This window comes from Aethina tumida, chromosome 3 (genome assembly GCF_024364675.1).
Source record: "Aethina tumida isolate Nest 87 chromosome 3, icAetTumi1.1, whole genome shotgun sequence".
Taxonomy (NCBI): Eukaryota; Metazoa; Arthropoda; class Insecta; order Coleoptera; family Nitidulidae; genus Aethina; species Aethina tumida.
This window is the reverse complement of record NC_065437.1, coordinates 36,661,117-36,680,211: the sequence shown is the minus strand read 5'-3', so window position 1 is coordinate 36,680,211 and position 19,095 is coordinate 36,661,117. Positions and strand designations below refer to the sequence as shown.

Sequence of the window (19,095 nt, the reverse complement as noted above, 5' to 3'; positions counted from 1 at the left end):
CTTAGTAAAGTGCACCTCCAGTTGACAAGCTTTACAATTAAAATACAGTTTAATTTGGTCATGGGGGTAACTTGTCGCTGCATTTACGGCGAAGCAACATTTATTAATTTTATTCTTTCAAAGGTAACAATTTTGAAAAACTAGAAAGCCCATCGTCACTGAGTAAATGCAGCACTACACCAACTTTCAATTTATCACCATATAAATTTAGTTTTATGAGAATGAATAAATAAATGTATTTATTTATAACTTTATGTATAAATAAGTACATTTGGATATTGGACAAGCGACGTATTACAATAAATGACAGAAGTACACTTTTATTACAATAAATGTACATATTCATACAAAAATATCAACTTTATAACATATAATAAATACGAAATTAGTCAATCAGTTTAATTTTTTGGAACTAAAGCAAAATTTACTTTTATTTATTTAAGCTGAAAGAGATTTTATGACATTAAGAAGTAAAGTTTTTATGAATTAATCAAAACAAATCTGTAATTTAGTGGAAAAGGAATAGATAGTTATAAAAGTTTTCGTTATTTATGAAAGCTGAAAGAGAATGTCGGGGTACATTACTCAAAGGACACATGAAACAATAAACAATGCTTTACGAAAACTCTCCTTTTGGGAAAGTGGAACAATACCTTCCGCAAATATTTATTAAAGTAATTGATGGACGCAATGATGAACCGATGGCAAAGTTGAAAGGACGAAAGGAGAACCGGAAATATCATGTTCAAAAACTTACTTTGCGTTGCCAGTTGCCCAGTTAACTAGTCTCGTTCTGGACCTACCTGAAAATAATCAAAAACGTTCAATTAATATCACTGTTTAATTGGTCATTCAATTATTCTTTGTTACCTTTAATGCCCTTTCCCTGTTGCCTTATCGTCTCTCCAATGGTTGGTTGGGTCATCACACTTCAGGATTTGTCCATCAAAGTCACGTTGGAGAAAACACTTCATCACTGTTGTCCGTCGAATCGATGAGAATATAAACGTATTAGTTAGTTTAATTAAATTAATGTAAATTATTTAAATATTTAAATTCTTACTCACAAAAACATTTATTCTAATTATAAAAAATATAACACATCAGTTACGACCAATAAAAATCAAAAAGATGACAGTAAAAAAATATTCAATTAAAAATCAAAGTATTTAATTTACTATTAAAATATTTGAATATTAAACAGAAACTGAAATATTGTTTAAACAACTCAACATTTAAACAAAAAAATTAAAAAATCTAAGTATGATGTTTTACCTTTTAACCCCGTAGCATGTCCAGTAGGGCACTAATTGATCGCACGAGGGACTGCACTAACCCGAACCGCACCACCGAATTAATTGGGGTGGACGGCAGCGCGGACCACCACCCCGACCGACGACCGACCGACGACCGACCGACGACCGACCGATCGATACGCGGATCGATAACAGAATGACCGCAATTTAATGGCGCCGTCCAATAACGAGTCACCCCACACCTCTGTGATTGGTCAACGTCGATGTTTATGTAATTCTTTCAAGAAGGTTTTTGCTTGAAACGGAATTTTTTCGTTAAAACATCTGATTTTATACACTTCGCCCGCTTTACCTGTTTAATGATAATAACCAACAAATCTGAGGTACTAATCGACAATTTTTAAATAAATAATCATGTTTATCTTAATTCGGAATATTATAAACCATCAAAATACAGCAATTTTAATGTAACATTTTACAAATATGCAGATGAACAATATCTAAGAGAATTTACAAATTATACAATTCACATACAATAAACATACTACATTATTATAACATTAAATTGAACGTTTGCATTATTATTAACAATTTCGAGCATAATCGAAAAGAATTTATAAATTTGAACGTTATTAACAGATTGAACAATGAAAACACAATAAGTTTAAAAAGAAATTATACAAATTTTTTGTTTCCTAAATTAAACATCTGTACTAAGATAACTTTCATTTATTTACTTTTAATGAGCAATTTGATGGTATTGATGAAACATTTGATGAACACACAAATTATAATGTCTTTATTTATGTTGTTGTCCCAGTTATTTTATTCATGATACATGTTAATTTTAATCAACTATTTTTATATATTATTAAAATTTAACAGAGTCAATATGGATCGTGAGAAACATTCCACTCCAGAAGAAAGGTTCATACTCTTTAATAACGAAATCAATTGAAAAAATACTCATTCGTTGCAAATATATTAAAGCATTCTAAATGTTACATTATGTTAGATGAGGAAAAAATGAAATATTTAATTCTGAAAATACAATAGATACCGTGAAGCACGATATACTGTATAAAAAAGAACATTTCTAAGAAAATATTGAAAACGGTTATGTTTACCATGCCAAGATGAATATGCCTTTACAGTAGAAGAATAATGATCCAAAACACAGAGCTCAAATGGTGAAGTAGTGGTTCGTAAAAAATATAATATAATATAATAAAAAGTTTTCGTTTAATATTTAAATTAAACACAGGTAATATTGCAGAATCCGCGACTCTAAGGAATACTTTTAGCGCATGCGTCAACTTGATTTGAAATCGTCTGTTTCGGAAATTTTAGACAACATAGTTGCCAGATTTCATTTTTAACGAAATATGTAGAGAAATAATTTTTAGAAAAAAATATATGTAATTTATTATGTTTTTCATGTATAACTTATATTATTTATGTGGTTGAATTCGAAAAGAGATAAAATTCGGCAAATCAATTTATTAATTAGTATATTCATTTTTTATTTACTCTATATTTCTTTGATAGTTTAAGAATCTAATTAAAAGTTCTTTGTTAAATAATTAGGTAAATTTACAAAGGTAAATTAATAATATAAATAATAATAAATAAATTATAATAAAAAACAAAATCAATTAAAACAAAAAAATCTATTCCACTGGATATTGCTTCCTGATACAATTTAAAATGCTCATAAACATATTATGATTTTTAAATTTATTTCTCCATATGAATTCGTGGAGGTACAATGGAAACAGATTTTCCGAGGAACAGCCATGGTCTATGTAACTTGAAAAAAATTGTACAACGCAAATATAGTATAAATTTATTAATAAATTGGAATAAATTAAAAAATAATAAAAATTAAAAACATTTTTAATTAAATACAATACAATTATCTATATAGTAAAATATATTAATTAATTAACGACCCATATCAATAAATTAAGATTGTACCAAAAAAAATAATAAAAACAACACACAAATAATCTATAAAGTAAGATAACTTAAAAAATGACTGCTAACAAATTAAAAATGATCTTACTAAAGGAATAAAAGTATAATATTTTAAAAATGGGAAAGATCTATAAAGTAAAATGTATTAATATATCTTAATAAATTAAGAAAGTAATTAGCAGAAGAATAGGAATAATATATTGTTTTTTAAAAACGCCATGAGAATATAATCTGTAAAGTATAATATTTTAATAATGAGCAATAATCATCAAATTAGAAGAAATAATATACTTACCAAAAAAAAAAAGTATAATACATACACAACTACACAACAATAATTCAACCACAAAGAATGATTCGAATATTTTGGCCGTTGCAAACCGACAACACTGCACTTCAAAATGTTCAAGAAGCGCGAAATCAGCGTCGCGGATTCTGCAACTTTACCTAAACACAATATATATATATTTTTAATCAAAATATCTTCTGAATATTTAAAATCAGTTCAATCAAATAAATAGATACTTAATAACTCTGTAAATAATTTGAAAGTCTTTCTAATATAAAAGGAACCGAGAACTTCGGACGCGTACGGGTACACTTCGTATTTAATCGGACTACACTTTATTGCAGTGATGTGACATTTAGTAAATTGTTTATCAAAGTTCCTCAAATTGACAGTAATATTGTAGAGTTTTTAATGTTTTCGGTTAGTGAAAACAATTTCCCTACAGACTTTTGGGGTAGCATGCTTCGTTAGTAGTTTATAGGTTATAGAAACAAGTCAAAACAAATTGTTTTGAATATTAAAAGATTTCCCACTCTTTTAGAATGACATAAAAAAGGTGTCTGTAATAAAATTAAATGGCAACATCGCGTGTTGTTATATTTGGCAGTTCGCCACTTAGCCTTGACACCAGTAATGTTTCTCTTTTATAACATTGGGTTGGTACTTCTTACGACTTCTATGTATGTTTTCTATGTATTATGTGGGCAGCATGATTTGACAGCATTGTACACCCACTGATAAGTACGTTTTCTTATTAAATGTACAAATAATGCGTATTATCGTTCAAAAATAAATTTTGAAAATGGAGCACGACAATTCTATGTCTGACCGTATTTTACGTAAATTGGAGGACATCATAAACAGTGATACAGAATTGTAAATAAATATGGATAACGTAGATAAAAATAATAACTTTGTTCTTTCAGAAAAGACTTTACAATAGTAATTACCGAAGAAAATACCAGAAATAAATGCCCGGTACTTTATGCTGAACACAGCCTTGGTTTAGAATCTTGGTGTGTTAAACATGTGTACCAGTATGTGTGTGCTGAATTATTTGAAACTAGAGCCAAGTTAGCCAAAGGTAAATTAACATTTGAAAAAATGAAGTCTCTTAATAAATTACTTATTGGTGCTCTTTTAATTAACACTGATGTGGCAACTTTTTGGGCAATGAGGAGAGAACTAATTGAATCAGATGTTCTAAGTATAGAAGAAGAATTATTTTTTTCCAAAATTGTTTTAACTTATAAAAGTAAGTCTAATGAAACATTTTCTCACAGAAAATGGTTATTAAATAAGTTATTTAAAAAATGCAAACATGATCAGACATTCATAATTAATAAATTTGAGGAAGAGTTTGCTGTAACTGAAATGGCAGGTTAGTTGACAAAATCTACATACAAAAATATATTTAGATATAATATTTTTTTTAGCTGGATATAGTGCTAACAACTATCATTGTTGGAATCATAGAATTTGGTGTATGGAGAATTTAGTAAATAAATTAGAACTGAGCATTGTGCTTCCCATTATAGAAAAACAACTACAATTTTCATCAAAATGGATACAATTACATGTTTCAGAACATACCGGATATCATTATCGTCAATATTTAATAAATTTATCACAGAAGAATGAATATGTAGCCCACATCAGCCAGTATTATTTTAAAAGAATTAAACCTTTTCTAAAAGTTATTAAAGATTCTGTTTCAACTTTAAATTTTTTGATGCCAAAACTTAATTTACCTGAAAAAGACTTGGCTAACACAATGAATGTAATTTCTTTATTATTGTATGATTTACTGTGTCTAACAAACAATTTGAATTTTTTATTTGATGGCCATGAGAGTTTATGGTATCATAGAAGGTTTATAATCTATAAGTTAATTAAATTGATATATAATTCTTATAAAATACCATTCCAGTTTAAGCAACTAAATTGTACTTACAAACATCCAACTTGTTGTAATTTTGTAGAAAGTTGTTTATATTCTCAACTTACAAATGTTCCTTCTTCTACATCAGGTGAAAAATTGCCAAAAATAATCAAATACTTTCCCATTAAATTTGAATCGCCCCTTTATACAATGATTGTTAACTGGGAACGGGATTTTATTCGTCAAAATAAGGAAAATATAAATAATTTAATACAAGTGGAGTTTGCAAAAAGACATGAAAAATGGTTATTATTGTTCTTAAATATTAATTTAGAGTAAAATTGTTAAAATCATTCAAACATGTTTAATTATAATATTATTTAAATTATTTGTACAGACATACATTTGTTAATTTTTATATTTTCTATACCAAAATATACGAATATTAAAAATAAACTTTTTATTTTACTTGAATACCATTAATTAATTAATTTAACATATAGTCATTACAATTTTATTTAATTTCAGCCTAATTCAAATCTAATTAAAATGAATGTTATAACAATAGAGATTTGAGTTTTTATTCAAATTCAAATAAACCGTTTATTTCAAGTCATGATGTAAGTTAATACAATTGAAATATATTCTGTTCAATGAGTAATATCATTAGACACATTTTTTTACTTGAAATACATAGATTATAATAATATATCTAATATTTGTTCGGGTTTATGGATCTACGTCCAAAATCCGAACAAATATAGATACATAGTTTATAAATTTGCATAACCAAATAAATAATGTTTCCATAAGCTACGAACTTGAACGGCTTTATTATTTCACGAGTCCTACTAAATCGAAGATTAAAAAAAGAAATTAGTTTAGTTGCAACATTTTAATTTAAAAAAACATTCAACATTTACAATAAGTTAGCTAATGTAAAAACGAATTATCAAATTTAAAGATTTATTTGAACCGCGTAAACAGGAATTAGGGAATTTCTAGTTGGATTCAGTGCGGCATGAAATGTCAGTTCCTGGCTGACTGACAGCTGAATAAGGTTAGCTTTTTATTTAGGTCAAAAAGTTCCGTCAATGAACATGTTTGTGCTGTGATGTACATATTCCAGAAAAAATAGAACAAAAATGAACATATTTTGAAGAATAAAACCGATGACAGTGAACCCAATAACAAAATGAACGTGGTCTTCTTATGAAAACAACAAAAAAGTCGACTTCTATTTATAAAACTACGGTCATTTGAATAACAGATGTGATAAACTGAATAAACAAAAGTAAAACACAATGGAAGGGTCGAACAAAGAGAAAAAACTGTCGTGGACCGAACTTAAGGAAGTTGTCAGTGATCTCCGGAGACAACTATCTGGCTTATCATCTATGGTACCCTCTTCAGTTACATTCAGGACACTACCAGATGGTCGCACACGAATTTATTTTTTGGGAACACCTCAAAATGGATGGGAGACAACTTTATTATATGCAGATGTACCAAATGTATGCCAAAACACCACCACCAAACTGCAATGGCAGTCTGTGATTGAAAGTAATTTTCCCACTCTCTCATCATCTAATAAGTTTTCTAGAGAGGAACAGTTGTTATGGGAGAGAAAAAGACTGGCAACATGGGGTATCACCACTTATGAACTGCACACAGACTCAGGAAAAATTGTTTTTCCAACTGCCAGTAGTTTGTTCTACTGCATTGATAATGGATTTTCGGTAGCCAATTAGATCATATATATTCCTTTATTAACTAACCAATTTTAATTTATAGAACGGCCCACTGTTTCCAACCAAACTTAGAATGACGCCTTCTGGGGCACAGATCAATTCCCAAATCTGTCCATCCAACCCAGAATTGGTTGCTTATGTGTGCAATCATGATATTTGGGTAACTCACACTGGATCTGGGTCTAATGTAAGGCTGACTTATGCCCATAAAGGTGGGAGAAACCTGGCTGATGACCCCCTTTGTGCTGGGGTTCCGTCATATGTTATGCAGGAAGAGTTTTGTAGATATCAAGGATACTGGTGGCAACCAAAGTGTACAGGTATTTGAATTATTCATAATGACAATTGTTTTATCTGTGAAATAGATTACATCAATACATTAGTGTATAATTTTTAGGTGGTGTTTATCGAATTTTATATGAGGAGGTGGACGATGGGGACGTAAAGGTGTTTTGTTTTCCGTCGTCGCAGTCGGACTCGGGCGAGGTTGAAGAGTTCAGGTTCCCTCGGGCGGGCTGCGCCAATTCCAAATCGTATCTCAAAATGGTTGAATTCAGAGTCAACGAGTTCAAACAGATCGACGACGTGTGCATGCTCGAACTTCAATTCTCGCTCGCGATGCTTTTCCCCTGGATGGAGTACATTGTCCGCGTTGGATGGACCCCCGATTCCGAATAGTAAGTAAAAAATTTGATAAAATGAAAGTAATTATATATTTGGATCGATTTAATTGACGTTTTTCTTAGCATTTGGGCTCAAATCTTAGATAGGAGACAACAAAGACTGGACATAGTGCTACTGTCATTAAGTAATTTTACCGAGGTGCTTCCGATCTACGACGACGCAACGAACGTGAGCCTAAGCAGTCCGATGGTTCATGTGATCTACACCCAAGAATCTTCGGTTTGGGTCAACGTCCACGACCTCCTCTACTTCCTGCCGTCCACCGATCAGAACGAGGTCCAATTCATTTGGGCCTCGGAGGAGACCGGCTTCCGACATCTCTACCTAATCACTTCTCAACTTATGAGCTACACCAACGGAGTGACAGAGAATGCAGAGCCTATGGATTATGTTTTCATGAGACCCAAGGTTGTTTCAAAGGTGGCGCTCACGTCGGGCGAGTGGGAGGTACTAGGCGAGAGCATATGGGTTGATACTGAAAAGCAACTGATTTACTTCATGGGACTGAAGGAGACGCCTCTCGAAAAGCATTTATATGTGGTGTCTCTTAGAAGGCCTGGAGAAGTACGGTTGTTAACGCGACCGGGTTTCTCTTATAACGTCGATTTCAATAAGGTAAACTTGGCAAGTTAAAATCTCATTAGGCATAATATTTATACACGTTTTTCTTTTCAGGAATGTTCTATGTTTGTAACAGTCTACAGCAACATTCAAAAATTACCGGCCTGTCAGATTTTCCGAGTGGGCCACTCCAATTGGACAGTGGAAGGAGTGACGATCTCCCCGATTGGTTATCTATTGGAGAGCAGCAACTTCGTACAGGAGAACTTATGCCCGGAGCTGTACACGCACGAAATTAATGCGGGGCATGTATTGTATGCGATGGTCTTCAAACCGCACAACTTCCAGCCGGGGAAAAAATACCCCACTGTGCTGAACGTGTATGGAGGTCCGGAGGTCCAACTAGTCTCGAATACTTTCAAGGTGCTGACCTGAAATTGCAACAATTTAAATATCGACTATCTAAACTTATTTTTTAGGGAATGAGGCAGTTGCGGATGCACATGCTGGCGGCAAGGGGCTACTGCGTAGTGGCGATAGACTCGCGCGGCTCGCAGCACCGCGGCTTGCACTTCGAGAGTTTCATCAAGCGGCGGATGGGAACCGTTGAGCTTAATGACCAAGTGGAAGTACTCAAGTGGTTGCATGACACTGTGGGCTACATAGACTTAAGCCGGGTGGCAATACATGGATGGTCTTACGGTATTTATTTTTTATTTTCGTTTATTCTTTTACCCCTAGCATTATTAATTTAGGTGGATACCTGAGTTTAATGGGTCTTGTACAATATCCGGATTTATTTAAAATTGCAATAGCCGGAGCGCCTGTGACTAGTTGGAACTTGTACGATACAGGTTATACAGAAAGGTACATGGATCTGCCAGAGAGAAATCCACAAGGATACTATGAAGGTTCTGTTCTGAATTATATTTCAAAATTTCCTGATGAGTAAGTTGTTATACCTACAAACGACGTGATTTAATTAACGCTTATTTAACTTTAAAGGGAAAACAGACTGCTGATCATCCATGGGCTAATAGACGAAAACGTCCACTTTTACCATACCAGTCAGTTAATAAACGGAATGATCAAAGCAGGAAAACCGTACCAGTTACAAGTTTACCCTCACGAAAGACACTCACTGAGACATTTGGACGCGAGTAAACACTATGAAACTACCCTGTTATCATTTCTGCAGAACCATCTTTAGAAAATCGTTTAAAATTTAACAGAAAGACAATTGTTTGTGATTGGTTTGTTAGCAGAGCAAGTATTTATGAGTATTACAGATAAAAATTAATATTTATCGGAGTTTAAAGACATTTTTTTTAATTTTATAACATCAGCATATTCTACAGTATTGGTCAACGAATATTTTATATTATTTGTTTTAGATTTTTATGCATATCATCAAAAATACTACCGATAATTATTCTAATTTTTAAATGACTTGCCTGTGATAAATGGAGTATTCTGAAATTTGTTTTGTCGTGTCTCATTGATATACGTAAATTTTATATATAAAAATCTGTAACGTTTATTCATCCGAATATTTAATTGCAATCAAGTGGGGACTGTCACTGTCATTTTTCAACATATTTTCAATCAAATTTTACAATATTTTATAAAGTGAATCCTCAACACTGTCGATATTTTATTACGTCTGCGAAATTGTAAATATGATTATATCTTGAGTTCTTGTACATATATATATTTTTTATTAAGTTTTACTATAATGTCTTCTTTTTTTATAACTTCAAACTGTGATTATCACTTTATATATTGTAATACCAAATCATTTTCCATTGATTGACATTGATTTATTCATTGAATTTTCTTACATATAATATCGTGAAATGTTACATTATGTTGATCCATCAGTCCTGTTTAATGTTTCAATACAAAAACAGCAGCTTATACAATAAATAATAACCAGGTTTTTTGCAATTTACTATTGTAAATAATATAAATAATTTTAGGAGATTTTAATAATTGTATAAATTTGTAATAGGTTATTTATATTCAATTTCTAATAAAGTACTTGATTGTTTTTATATTAAATACATGTTTACATTACAATAATAAATAAATTATGTACACATGACCAAAATATGGGGGTATAAATAAAAAAATTATTCCATTTAATTTATCTGAACATTTATTACTAAAGCTACTGATGTGACCAACCAGTTTTGGTCTTTCTATTCAAAAATCTGTATAAGTAATTTATTCTTTTTTCCAATTGATACCATTTTGTGGGTCTGGCCAAGGGGTATAAAGTTTGTCCCAACATTTTCCTCTTCCTAATCATTACTTGGAATTCATTACCACCAACACCTCTTAACCATGGTGGCATATTATATAAAATTCTGGTTGGATGCATCTTATCATTGCCCAAAATATCAATGTAATCATTCTGTCCAAACAATGCTCTTTTATCTGACCATGCATTCTTCGGTTTGTATATTGGCATTGGAAGTTTATCTGCATCCTTTGGTCTGGGTAAGGTTCCACTAAGTGTTACACCATCCTCATAACCATAATTACGAATCGTTCTTGTTTTATCTTTGAAATATCTGTATCTGATTGGAGTAACTGTTGGGGTCCAAGTTTTAATTGCTTTGAACATTGTTTGAGTGGTATTTGATATCCACGACATTTTATTTCTGGAATTATTTAATATAGTTAATAAACAACCTTTCCTAACATTTGCACGTACATTTAATTTTCTTAATTAATAAAATCACATAACCTTATTATAACCTAAAATTTGGTGAAAACGTTGCCGACCGTGATCCCTATATTACCGACAAAATAATAACGACACTTCTACATGCGGTAATAAAGGTACATTTCTCTTTTCATACAAGTTTCAAAACTTCTAAATACACACACAATTTAAATCTCGCGAAATGTCGAAACGACGTATCGAAGTGCTCGATCCATTCATCAAAAAGAAACGGTAAGTATTCATAATCATCCATAAACGTCCGAACAACGTTTTTGTTTACAGCGAGGAACGAGGAATAAGTACGGCAGTCACAGCACCGGCAACAACAAATGCATCTTATAATCCCTATACGGGACTTCCATACACCAACAAATACCACGAACTGTTCCGCAAACGTATTTCTCTACCAGTTTTTGAATACAAGAATGAGTTCATGAAACAACTTGCTGATAACCAATGTATAGTATTAGTGGGCGAAACTGGTTCGGGGAAAACGACGCAAATACCCCAATGGTGTGTAGAATACGCCAGATCTGTTGGCAAAAAGGGAGTATGTTGTACACAGCCAAGAAGAGTGGCTGCCATGTCGGTGGCACAGAGAGTTTCAGAGGAAATGGATGTGGCCCTGGGACAGGAAGTGGGTTACAGTATTCGTTTCGAGGACTGCTCCTCAGCAAAAACTATTTTAAAGTAAGTTTATAACCACTGTCATGCTTCTTTAAATTGGTTAATTACTAATAATTTATAATATGATCAAATTTCATGAATATTTAGAAACATAAATTCATCTTCATTAATATAAGTTCTAAAACTAATTGTAATTAATGATAGAAACAACAATATTTTTAGTCTACATTTTGTTTGTTGTGAACTACAGGAATTGAGACCTTTCGATACTATATTAACAAACACATTAATAAAAATTAATCAAACGCCAATTTTTATCTTACATTCTCCTTAAATTGAAAATGTTTCCTATTATTATCTATGTACAGTTAATAAATAACAAATTATTATTGTTGATTAAAAATTGTATATAAAAAAAATTGTCAGTGTTTGATTATATGTATATATCTTAACATAATTTTAACAATGGCAGCAAAATGATCAAGTAACAAAAATCACAGTACAACTAAAGCAAATTAATTGTGTATTCAAACCATCACCACCATAAATACATAATTAAGGAACACTATTTCTTCTTGTAACTTTATGAGTTTTATAAGAATTGCGGTATTAACAACATTAACTTAATTTATATAATTGTATCATTTATTTATTCACTAACCTAACCCATATAGATGCTTTATTTACACTGAAGTCGTATAAAAATCCCGTCTAATTGCCATACATAATTTCAGATACATGACAGACGGTATGTTACTGCGTGAGGGGATGAGCGATCCAATGTTAGACGCCTACCAGTGTATACTGCTCGATGAGGCACACGAACGTACCCTCGCCACCGACATCCTCATGGGCGTTCTAAAAGAGGTTATCAAGCAACGGAACGATCTAAAGCTAGTTATCATGTCGGCCACCCTAGACGCTGGCAAGTTCCAGCAGTACTTCGATAATGCACCTTTAATGAATGTGCCCGGCAGAACGCACCCGGTAGAAATATTTTATACGCCCGAACCGGAACGAGATTACTTGGAGGCGGCCATCCGTACGGTCATCCAGATTCACATGTGCGAGGAAATTGCCGGTGATATATTGTTGTTTTTGACCGGTCAGGAAGAAATCGAGGTGGCTTGCAAACGGATCAAACGGGAGATCGACAATCTAGGACCAGAAGTTGGTGAATTGAAATGTATTCCGTTGTACTCCACACTTCCGCCGAATCTCCAACAGAGAATTTTCGAGGAACCACCGCCGAACAAGCCCAACGGAGCCATAGGCAGAAAAGTTGTCGTCTCGACCAACATTGCCGAAACGTCCTTGACAATTGACGGAGTCGTATTCGTGATCGATCCCGGTTTCGCCAAACAGAAGGTATACAACCCGCGGATCCGTGTCGAGTCTCTCCTCGTCTCGCCAATCAGCAAAGCCTCCGCCCAACAGAGGGCGGGTCGTGCCGGCCGTACCAAGCCGGGCAAATGTTTCCGCCTCTACACCGAGAAGGCCTTCAAGAATGAAATGCAGGACAACACTTATCCGGAAATTCTACGTTCAAATCTCGGTTCCGTCGTGCTACAATTGAAAAAACTCGGCATCGATGATCTCGTGCATTTCGACTTTATGGATCCACCCGCACCGGAAACACTGATGCGGGCACTCGAACTGCTCAACTATCTGGCCGCTCTGGACGACGACGGCAATCTGACTGATTTGGGGGCGGTGATGGCCGAGTTCCCGCTCGATCCGCAACTGGCCAAAATGCTCATAGCCAGCTGCAACCACAACTGTTCCAACGAAATTCTCTCCATTACCGCTATGTTATCAGGTATTTATATGTCATATGATCGGTATGATAGGTTTTCAAACTGAACCAATTGCATATTACTTTACAGTTTGAAGACTTACAGCATAAACTAATTGTTTCAGTTGAAAAACATTCATGAAGATTTCGAATATTATTGAATGAAAACGTGAATGTTTAAAACCAAAATTATTTTCTTTATATATATATATATATATATATATATATATATATACAGACTGACACATATATCAGCATGAATTGGGTTTTTAATACAAAATTATTTATTATTTTAATTGGATAAATTTTATGTTTTATACTTTTTTTTAAATACGATTTTATTACATTTTTGTTAATTTACAAATCTCCGTTGCTAAAATTTAAAAGTTAAGATGGTTCGATATGAAGAAATTATAATGATGAATGTTTTACCCAGTTTTATATGTCCAATCGATATTTTATTCAATTATTATTTCACAATGATTCCATGTTATTATCTATATACAGACTGACACAAATATCAGAATGTTTATTATTTACGTTTAATTTTGTGCGTCTATAACGTTATTATTTTCAGTGGAACACCAACATACATGGTGTTAACATAATTTTCGGTAAAGTTCACCATTTATTTATGGCAATCCAAGTACACTATTGCTCATATGTAGGGCTTTGGAAACTTTGGAAATTTTCATTTGTCTTGATAAAAGTGTACGTTTAAATATCCATATTATTGTTAGTGATGCAGTATGTTTGATAATAACAATACATCAAGATAATTGTTCGAAATTACTTTTGAATAATTTTCAATTTCTTCACAGAGTTCATTCATATTTGAAAAACTTTTTGCATGGATTTTCCAATCAATTGCTTCTCAAAGGTTTTCCATTGCATTAAGGCCTGGGTTTTGTGATGGCCAAGACATGAGACGTACTCTTTAAGAAGCGAACCATTCTTTAATTAACTAAGATGTGTGTTTCGGATCGTTGTCGTGCTGGAAGGTTCACCTTAAACTCATGTTACCTTCGATAAATGGAAGCATATGATTCCACAGAATGTCACGATAAACAAAACGATCCATTAACCCGTCTAACTTAACTAGTGGGCCCATGCCCAACCCAGAAACACATTAAATGGTCCTATGAAATGCCATCAAATTTGAATAATTAGAGCCGACAAAATTGTGTTTTCCATTACCCATACTATTTTTTGATTTATGGCGGATGCGCGATAAAAGTGTCGCTAATAAGCGACGACGACTTTCGGAACTCCTTCCAGTGTATTCCTTCTGTTAACATTGGAAATCGTCTTCGAAATGATCGATTTATTTAAATTTAAATCTACTGCAATTTTACTCTGCTTTTCACCATTCCCGAACTTTTCTACAATTTCTTGTTTAATTTATATTGACAAATGGTCATTCCTTCTAAGCATTTTTAGCTTTAAGGAACGATGTCGGTCACAGAAATAAATTATAAAATCAATTGTATCGAATATGGGGTTTGGTTGACTTTACTTATGAATCCCTCCCGAAATAAAATGTTTTGGTACTTATTAATTATAAAATTAATTTAAATTAAAAAGAATTGTTCTTTTAATAAAATGATTGTTGTTGCTCTACATATGAGCGATAGTGTTTATCAGGATTATTTACTTCCTAAAAATCGAAGTATTGGTTATAAAAATATATAACCTGGGATATAATTCAATGCACCCGATTTATACTAAAAATATGTAAATATAATATATTTTTGTTGTAAACTATGATTTGTAATTTAATGAAATATACAAGTATATTTTATGTAAAAGCTTGAAATCACATTGCTGATAAATTTTCTCATATTTGTCACTGTGATACAAAGCTACCGAATTCACAGTTTATTTTTTATGACTATGCCTATAATTAACTTCTAAACCTGATTTTCAATGATTATTAATTTTATCGTGTGCGGGTTATGAGGTCGATTATGGAAAAGGTATCTTATTAAAAACGAACTGTGTGTTGCATCTATCACCAGAACGACATTTCACGCAAAACCACGCGTCAAAACGACTTAAAAAAAACAATATCGTAAATAATATTAAACTAAAAAACTTTTTGACGGGTGCGACTTGCGGGAATGCGCTGACTAAGGTAGCTCTGTAGGGTAACCGCACAAGCGCGCAACTATATTGGTTGGATACGGGCGAACGCCCCGCTCCAATTATTTAGTCCCGCAGTGTTTCGTCCGACCAAACGAGGCGAAGAAGGCGGCCGACGACGCCAAGATGCGGTTCGCTCACATCGATGGCGACCACTTGACTTTGCTCAACGTCTATCACGCTTTTAAACAAAGTAAGTGGTATCTTTCTCTCCGGAAATTGCAGCATAGTTTTATCTTGTGTTTAATTTAGGTATGGAGGATCCTCAATGGTGTTACGATAATTTCGTGAACTATCGTTCACTGAAGTCGGCTGACAATGTACGTCAACAACTCTCAAGAATAATGGATAGGTTCAATCTAAAGCGAACTTCCACAGATTTCACAAGCAAAGATTACTATATAAACATCCGAAAGGCATTGGTGAACGGCTTCTTCATGCAGGTAAACACAAAATTCATGATTATAACATGAATCTTACGGTCTTTTATGGTTTTTTGAATTAGGTTGCACACTTAGAAAGAACAGGACACTATTTGACCATTAAGGACAACCAAATTGTACAGCTTCATCCATCCACTTGTTTAGACCACAAACCCGAGTGGGTTATCTATAACGAATTCGTTTTAACAACCAAAAATTATATAAGAACAGTAACAGATATCAAACGTGAGTCTCCTAATTTTTTTTTTTTTTTTTTGTTATATATGTTGTATCAATTAATATGTATTTTTGTAGCGGATTGGTTGTTGAAGATAGCACCTCAGTATTATGATCTCCAAAACTTCCCACAATGCGAGGCCAAACGTCAACTAGAGATCATCCAGACACGATTAGACTCGCGACAGTATCAGCAAGGATTTTAATTGTTTTTTATATTATTTGTTTAGTTAGCTGATATGTATAAGGAGTTTAATGTGTGTAATTGAAGTATACTGTTTCATTCCACAATGTTATACATTATCCAATACTATGGTTTCCTCAAGCATTATGGATATAATAAAAAGAAAAAAAATCAAACAAGTGTTTTATTTTTCAAGAAAAAAGTGGATTAATCAAAATACAAATGTTCTTTAATTTAGTGTATTATTTTAACTTCACTAAAATGTACGCATACAAAAATAATTTTAAAACAACAAAAAATCGTTAATTTCTAAAGTATTTGATGAAGTCAACTGCTCTCACTACTGGTGCTTTCAACAGCTTGTCTACATTCAAACAGATTATCCGCCATCTCGAGAATAACTTCATACCCTTCACAGTGTTTTAATAGCGTTTTATTTATTGTTTCTTCACCTAAATATGCTCCTGCAATAGATCCAGCCATGCAGGCTATTGTGTCAGTATCTCCACCTAATGTAATTGCATATTGTATTGTCCTTCTAAATATGTTATCAGTCTAAAATATGTTTAATAAAGTTATATTTATGTATTTAATGTAGTTAGATTAAACTTATTTACCTTTATCGGTGGTATATCCTCTAGAGCTCTTAAAAAACAATATATTGCTGTTGGAACTGATTCATGTGCTGTGACAGAATTCCCCAAACACATTAAAACCTCATCATCTAATTCTTCATCATACTTTTTATTTAAAAAATTTTCAACAATCTTCATTTTTAATTGATATGTGCTTCCATATTCTATATCTAACCTAAGGTATATATAAATTGAAAATGTATAATATAAAATAAATGATTAACTTACTCATCAGCTTGATCAGATTCAATTTGTTTAATTTTATGAAACAGGTCATTACAAAAATCTTTAGAATTTATGGGCTTTTTAGGATCACACATTAAAGCTTTATGAATGGCAATGCTTTGAAGTAAAGCACCATTAACACCAAGTGGATTTGTGTGTGTAATTTGTGTAGCTTTAGTTGCAACATCCAACATGGCATCATAGTCATCATAAAAAAAAAGTGGAATAGGTGCAATTCTCATAGCACCCCCATTACCATAAGAACCACTACCATCAAATTGTTCTTTGGCTGGTTTAAATGGATCTTCACATTTAGTATCTTTTAATTTTGAAAATACTTCTACAACACCTTGACCATACCCCCGGTTGGGCTCCTTGAAGAACTCTCTCACAAATAATTTAGCAAGGAATTTGTAGTCTGGTTCAGGTTTGTCAGTTAAAAATTGTGCTACTGATTTCAACATTGCAGTATCATCTGTGTACTTTTTGTATGGAACTAAAACAACTCATTAAGGTTCAAGTTTGAAAACTATGTTGATCTTACCTTTCAAAGTGGGATCTTCAAGCTTGTCAAAGTACTTTTGTATAACAAGTCTATCTCCCAAAGTAACATTATCGAACTCAAATGGTGCACCAAGGCAATCTCCCATGAGGGAACCGAGCATGGCTCCCCTGAATTTGCTTTTCATAATCGATTTATCGATCGTCATCACGAATTGCCTTACAAAAGACATTAAAATTTAATTTTACTACAATTTACCGAATAACCTAAAATTTTAGTATAAAATATTTCCCACCCGTTTACCCCGAACTAAATATTTGGCAACATGCACGAATCTATTTAGACACTAGTCTCTAACAACAAAAAGATAATTACCCGAGATTTTATTTTTAAATTTAAACGTCTTCTTCTACCGAAAAACTCATTGGATTCTAGATCTACCGCGAAGCGCAAGTCATAAACAAAATAAATATAGATTGATGTTAATTGTATCTACTACGATACTTTAGAACTTCTACGTTGTATTGGTGCTTGCATACCCATAATAACATAAAAAATGTGTTTTTGTTTAAATAATAAATTCATATTATATTCCGTAAATTATTTTATATATTTACGTCTGCAACCAATTTTGTATAATTTATTTAGAATAAAAAATTCAATAATACCAAAATTTATTTAAATAAAATGGAGATGGATATAAAAATGAAAGAAAAAATTTCAGTGAACATTTTGTTAAATTAACATTTAATGCAAGTAAGTATATTATTGTTTGTTTAACATTAACCTTGACCCCTAATGTTTTTCAACACTGCACTGAAATTTGAGACTAAAGAAACTGGCTAATGCATTTCTGGTAAATTTAATTTTTATTACACATTACACAAAAAGTTGTGATATCTCATATTTTGTCCCAAATCAAACTGGATAAAACAAACGTTGATAATTATTAAGGGAACTGAAATTTTTTATTTCTACTTTAGTTTACTAATCAGATAAATAAGTAATTTTACTTAAATATTCATAATACTTTACTGCAATTGTATTGGCAACTACTAAAACCATACAAAAGCAGAATATATTCTAAATACATCTAAGTTCAATAACCACTGACAAAGATAGTTAACAACTAAACGCAATTGAAGATAAATTTATAAATATACAGAAACTAAAGATCGCTTATTAAACATGTACT

General features: G+C 32.3%; 5 protein-coding genes and 1 long non-coding RNA gene across 9 annotated transcripts; 3 read left to right on the top strand and 3 right to left on the bottom strand.

Moving 5' to 3' along the window:
• Positions 1 to 518: 518 nt before the first annotated feature.
• Positions 519 to 1,414, bottom strand: LOC126265101 (uncharacterized). Its single transcript, XR_007547649.1, has 3 exons — positions 1,276 to 1,414; positions 871 to 976; positions 519 to 803 (listed from the first exon to the last, which is right to left on the bottom strand). It is a non-coding gene; the product is annotated as an uncharacterized LOC126265101 (long non-coding RNA).
• Positions 1,415 to 4,192: 2,778 nt separating this feature from the next.
• On the top strand, positions 4,193 to 5,860 carry LOC109602471 (protein prenyltransferase alpha subunit repeat-containing protein 1). The gene is made up of 3 exons (XM_020018834.2): positions 4,193 to 4,398; positions 4,449 to 4,903; positions 4,959 to 5,860. Exons 1-3 carry the CDS (start codon positions 4,325 to 4,327, stop codon positions 5,741 to 5,743), a joined length of 1,314 nt encoding a protein of 437 aa, XP_019874393.2. The 5' UTR covers positions 4,193 to 4,324; the 3' UTR covers positions 5,744 to 5,860.
• Positions 5,861 to 6,402: 542 nt separating this feature from the next.
• LOC109602468 (dipeptidyl peptidase 9) lies at positions 6,403 to 10,461 on the top strand. The gene is made up of 8 exons (XM_020018832.2): positions 6,403 to 7,143; positions 7,199 to 7,475; positions 7,553 to 7,832; positions 7,902 to 8,454; positions 8,515 to 8,823; positions 8,880 to 9,102; positions 9,156 to 9,348; positions 9,406 to 10,461. Exons 1-8 carry the CDS (start codon positions 6,709 to 6,711, stop codon positions 9,608 to 9,610), a joined length of 2,475 nt encoding a protein of 824 aa, XP_019874391.1. The 5' UTR covers positions 6,403 to 6,708; the 3' UTR covers positions 9,611 to 10,461.
• Positions 10,462 to 10,540: 79 nt separating this feature from the next.
• LOC109602473 (39S ribosomal protein L51, mitochondrial) lies at positions 10,541 to 11,258 on the bottom strand. Of its 2 annotated transcripts, none has more exons than XM_020018836.2 (2): positions 11,120 to 11,258; positions 10,541 to 11,066 (listed from the first exon to the last, which is right to left on the bottom strand). In XM_020018836.2, exon 2 carries the CDS (start codon positions 11,057 to 11,059, stop codon positions 10,571 to 10,573), a length of 489 nt encoding a protein of 162 aa, XP_019874395.1. In that variant the 5' UTR covers positions 11,060 to 11,066; positions 11,120 to 11,258; the 3' UTR covers positions 10,541 to 10,570. The 2 variants fall into 2 exon arrangements, with proteins under 2 accessions (XP_019874395.1, XP_019874397.1); XM_020018838.2 differs by having other exon boundaries at positions 11,153 to 11,242.
• LOC109602483 (putative pre-mRNA-splicing factor ATP-dependent RNA helicase PRP1) lies at positions 11,224 to 16,711 on the top strand. The gene is made up of 7 exons (XM_020018850.2): positions 11,224 to 11,362; positions 11,414 to 11,821; positions 12,493 to 13,577; positions 15,766 to 15,888; positions 15,948 to 16,138; positions 16,201 to 16,363; positions 16,433 to 16,711. The coding sequence occupies exons 1-7, from the start codon at positions 11,313 to 11,315 to the stop codon at positions 16,558 to 16,560; spliced, it is 2,148 nt and encodes a 715-aa protein (XP_019874409.1). The 5' UTR covers positions 11,224 to 11,312; the 3' UTR covers positions 16,561 to 16,711.
• On the bottom strand, positions 16,708 to 18,383 carry LOC109602482 (ADP-ribosylhydrolase ARH3). Of its 3 annotated transcripts, none has more exons than XM_020018849.2 (5): positions 18,276 to 18,383; positions 17,943 to 18,118; positions 17,402 to 17,894; positions 17,156 to 17,348; positions 16,708 to 17,093 (listed from the first exon to the last, which is right to left on the bottom strand). In XM_020018849.2, exons 2-5 carry the CDS (start codon positions 18,106 to 18,108, stop codon positions 16,866 to 16,868), a joined length of 1,080 nt encoding a protein of 359 aa, XP_019874408.2. In that variant the 5' UTR covers positions 18,109 to 18,118; positions 18,276 to 18,383; the 3' UTR covers positions 16,708 to 16,865. The 3 variants fall into 3 exon arrangements, with proteins under 3 accessions (XP_019874408.2, XP_049821704.1, XP_019874406.2); XM_049965747.1 differs by having other exon boundaries at positions 17,943 to 18,166; positions 18,276 to 18,333; XM_020018847.2 differs by lacking the exon at positions 18,276 to 18,383 and having other exon boundaries at positions 17,943 to 18,258.
• Between the last annotated feature and the right edge of the window lie 712 nt (positions 18,384 to 19,095).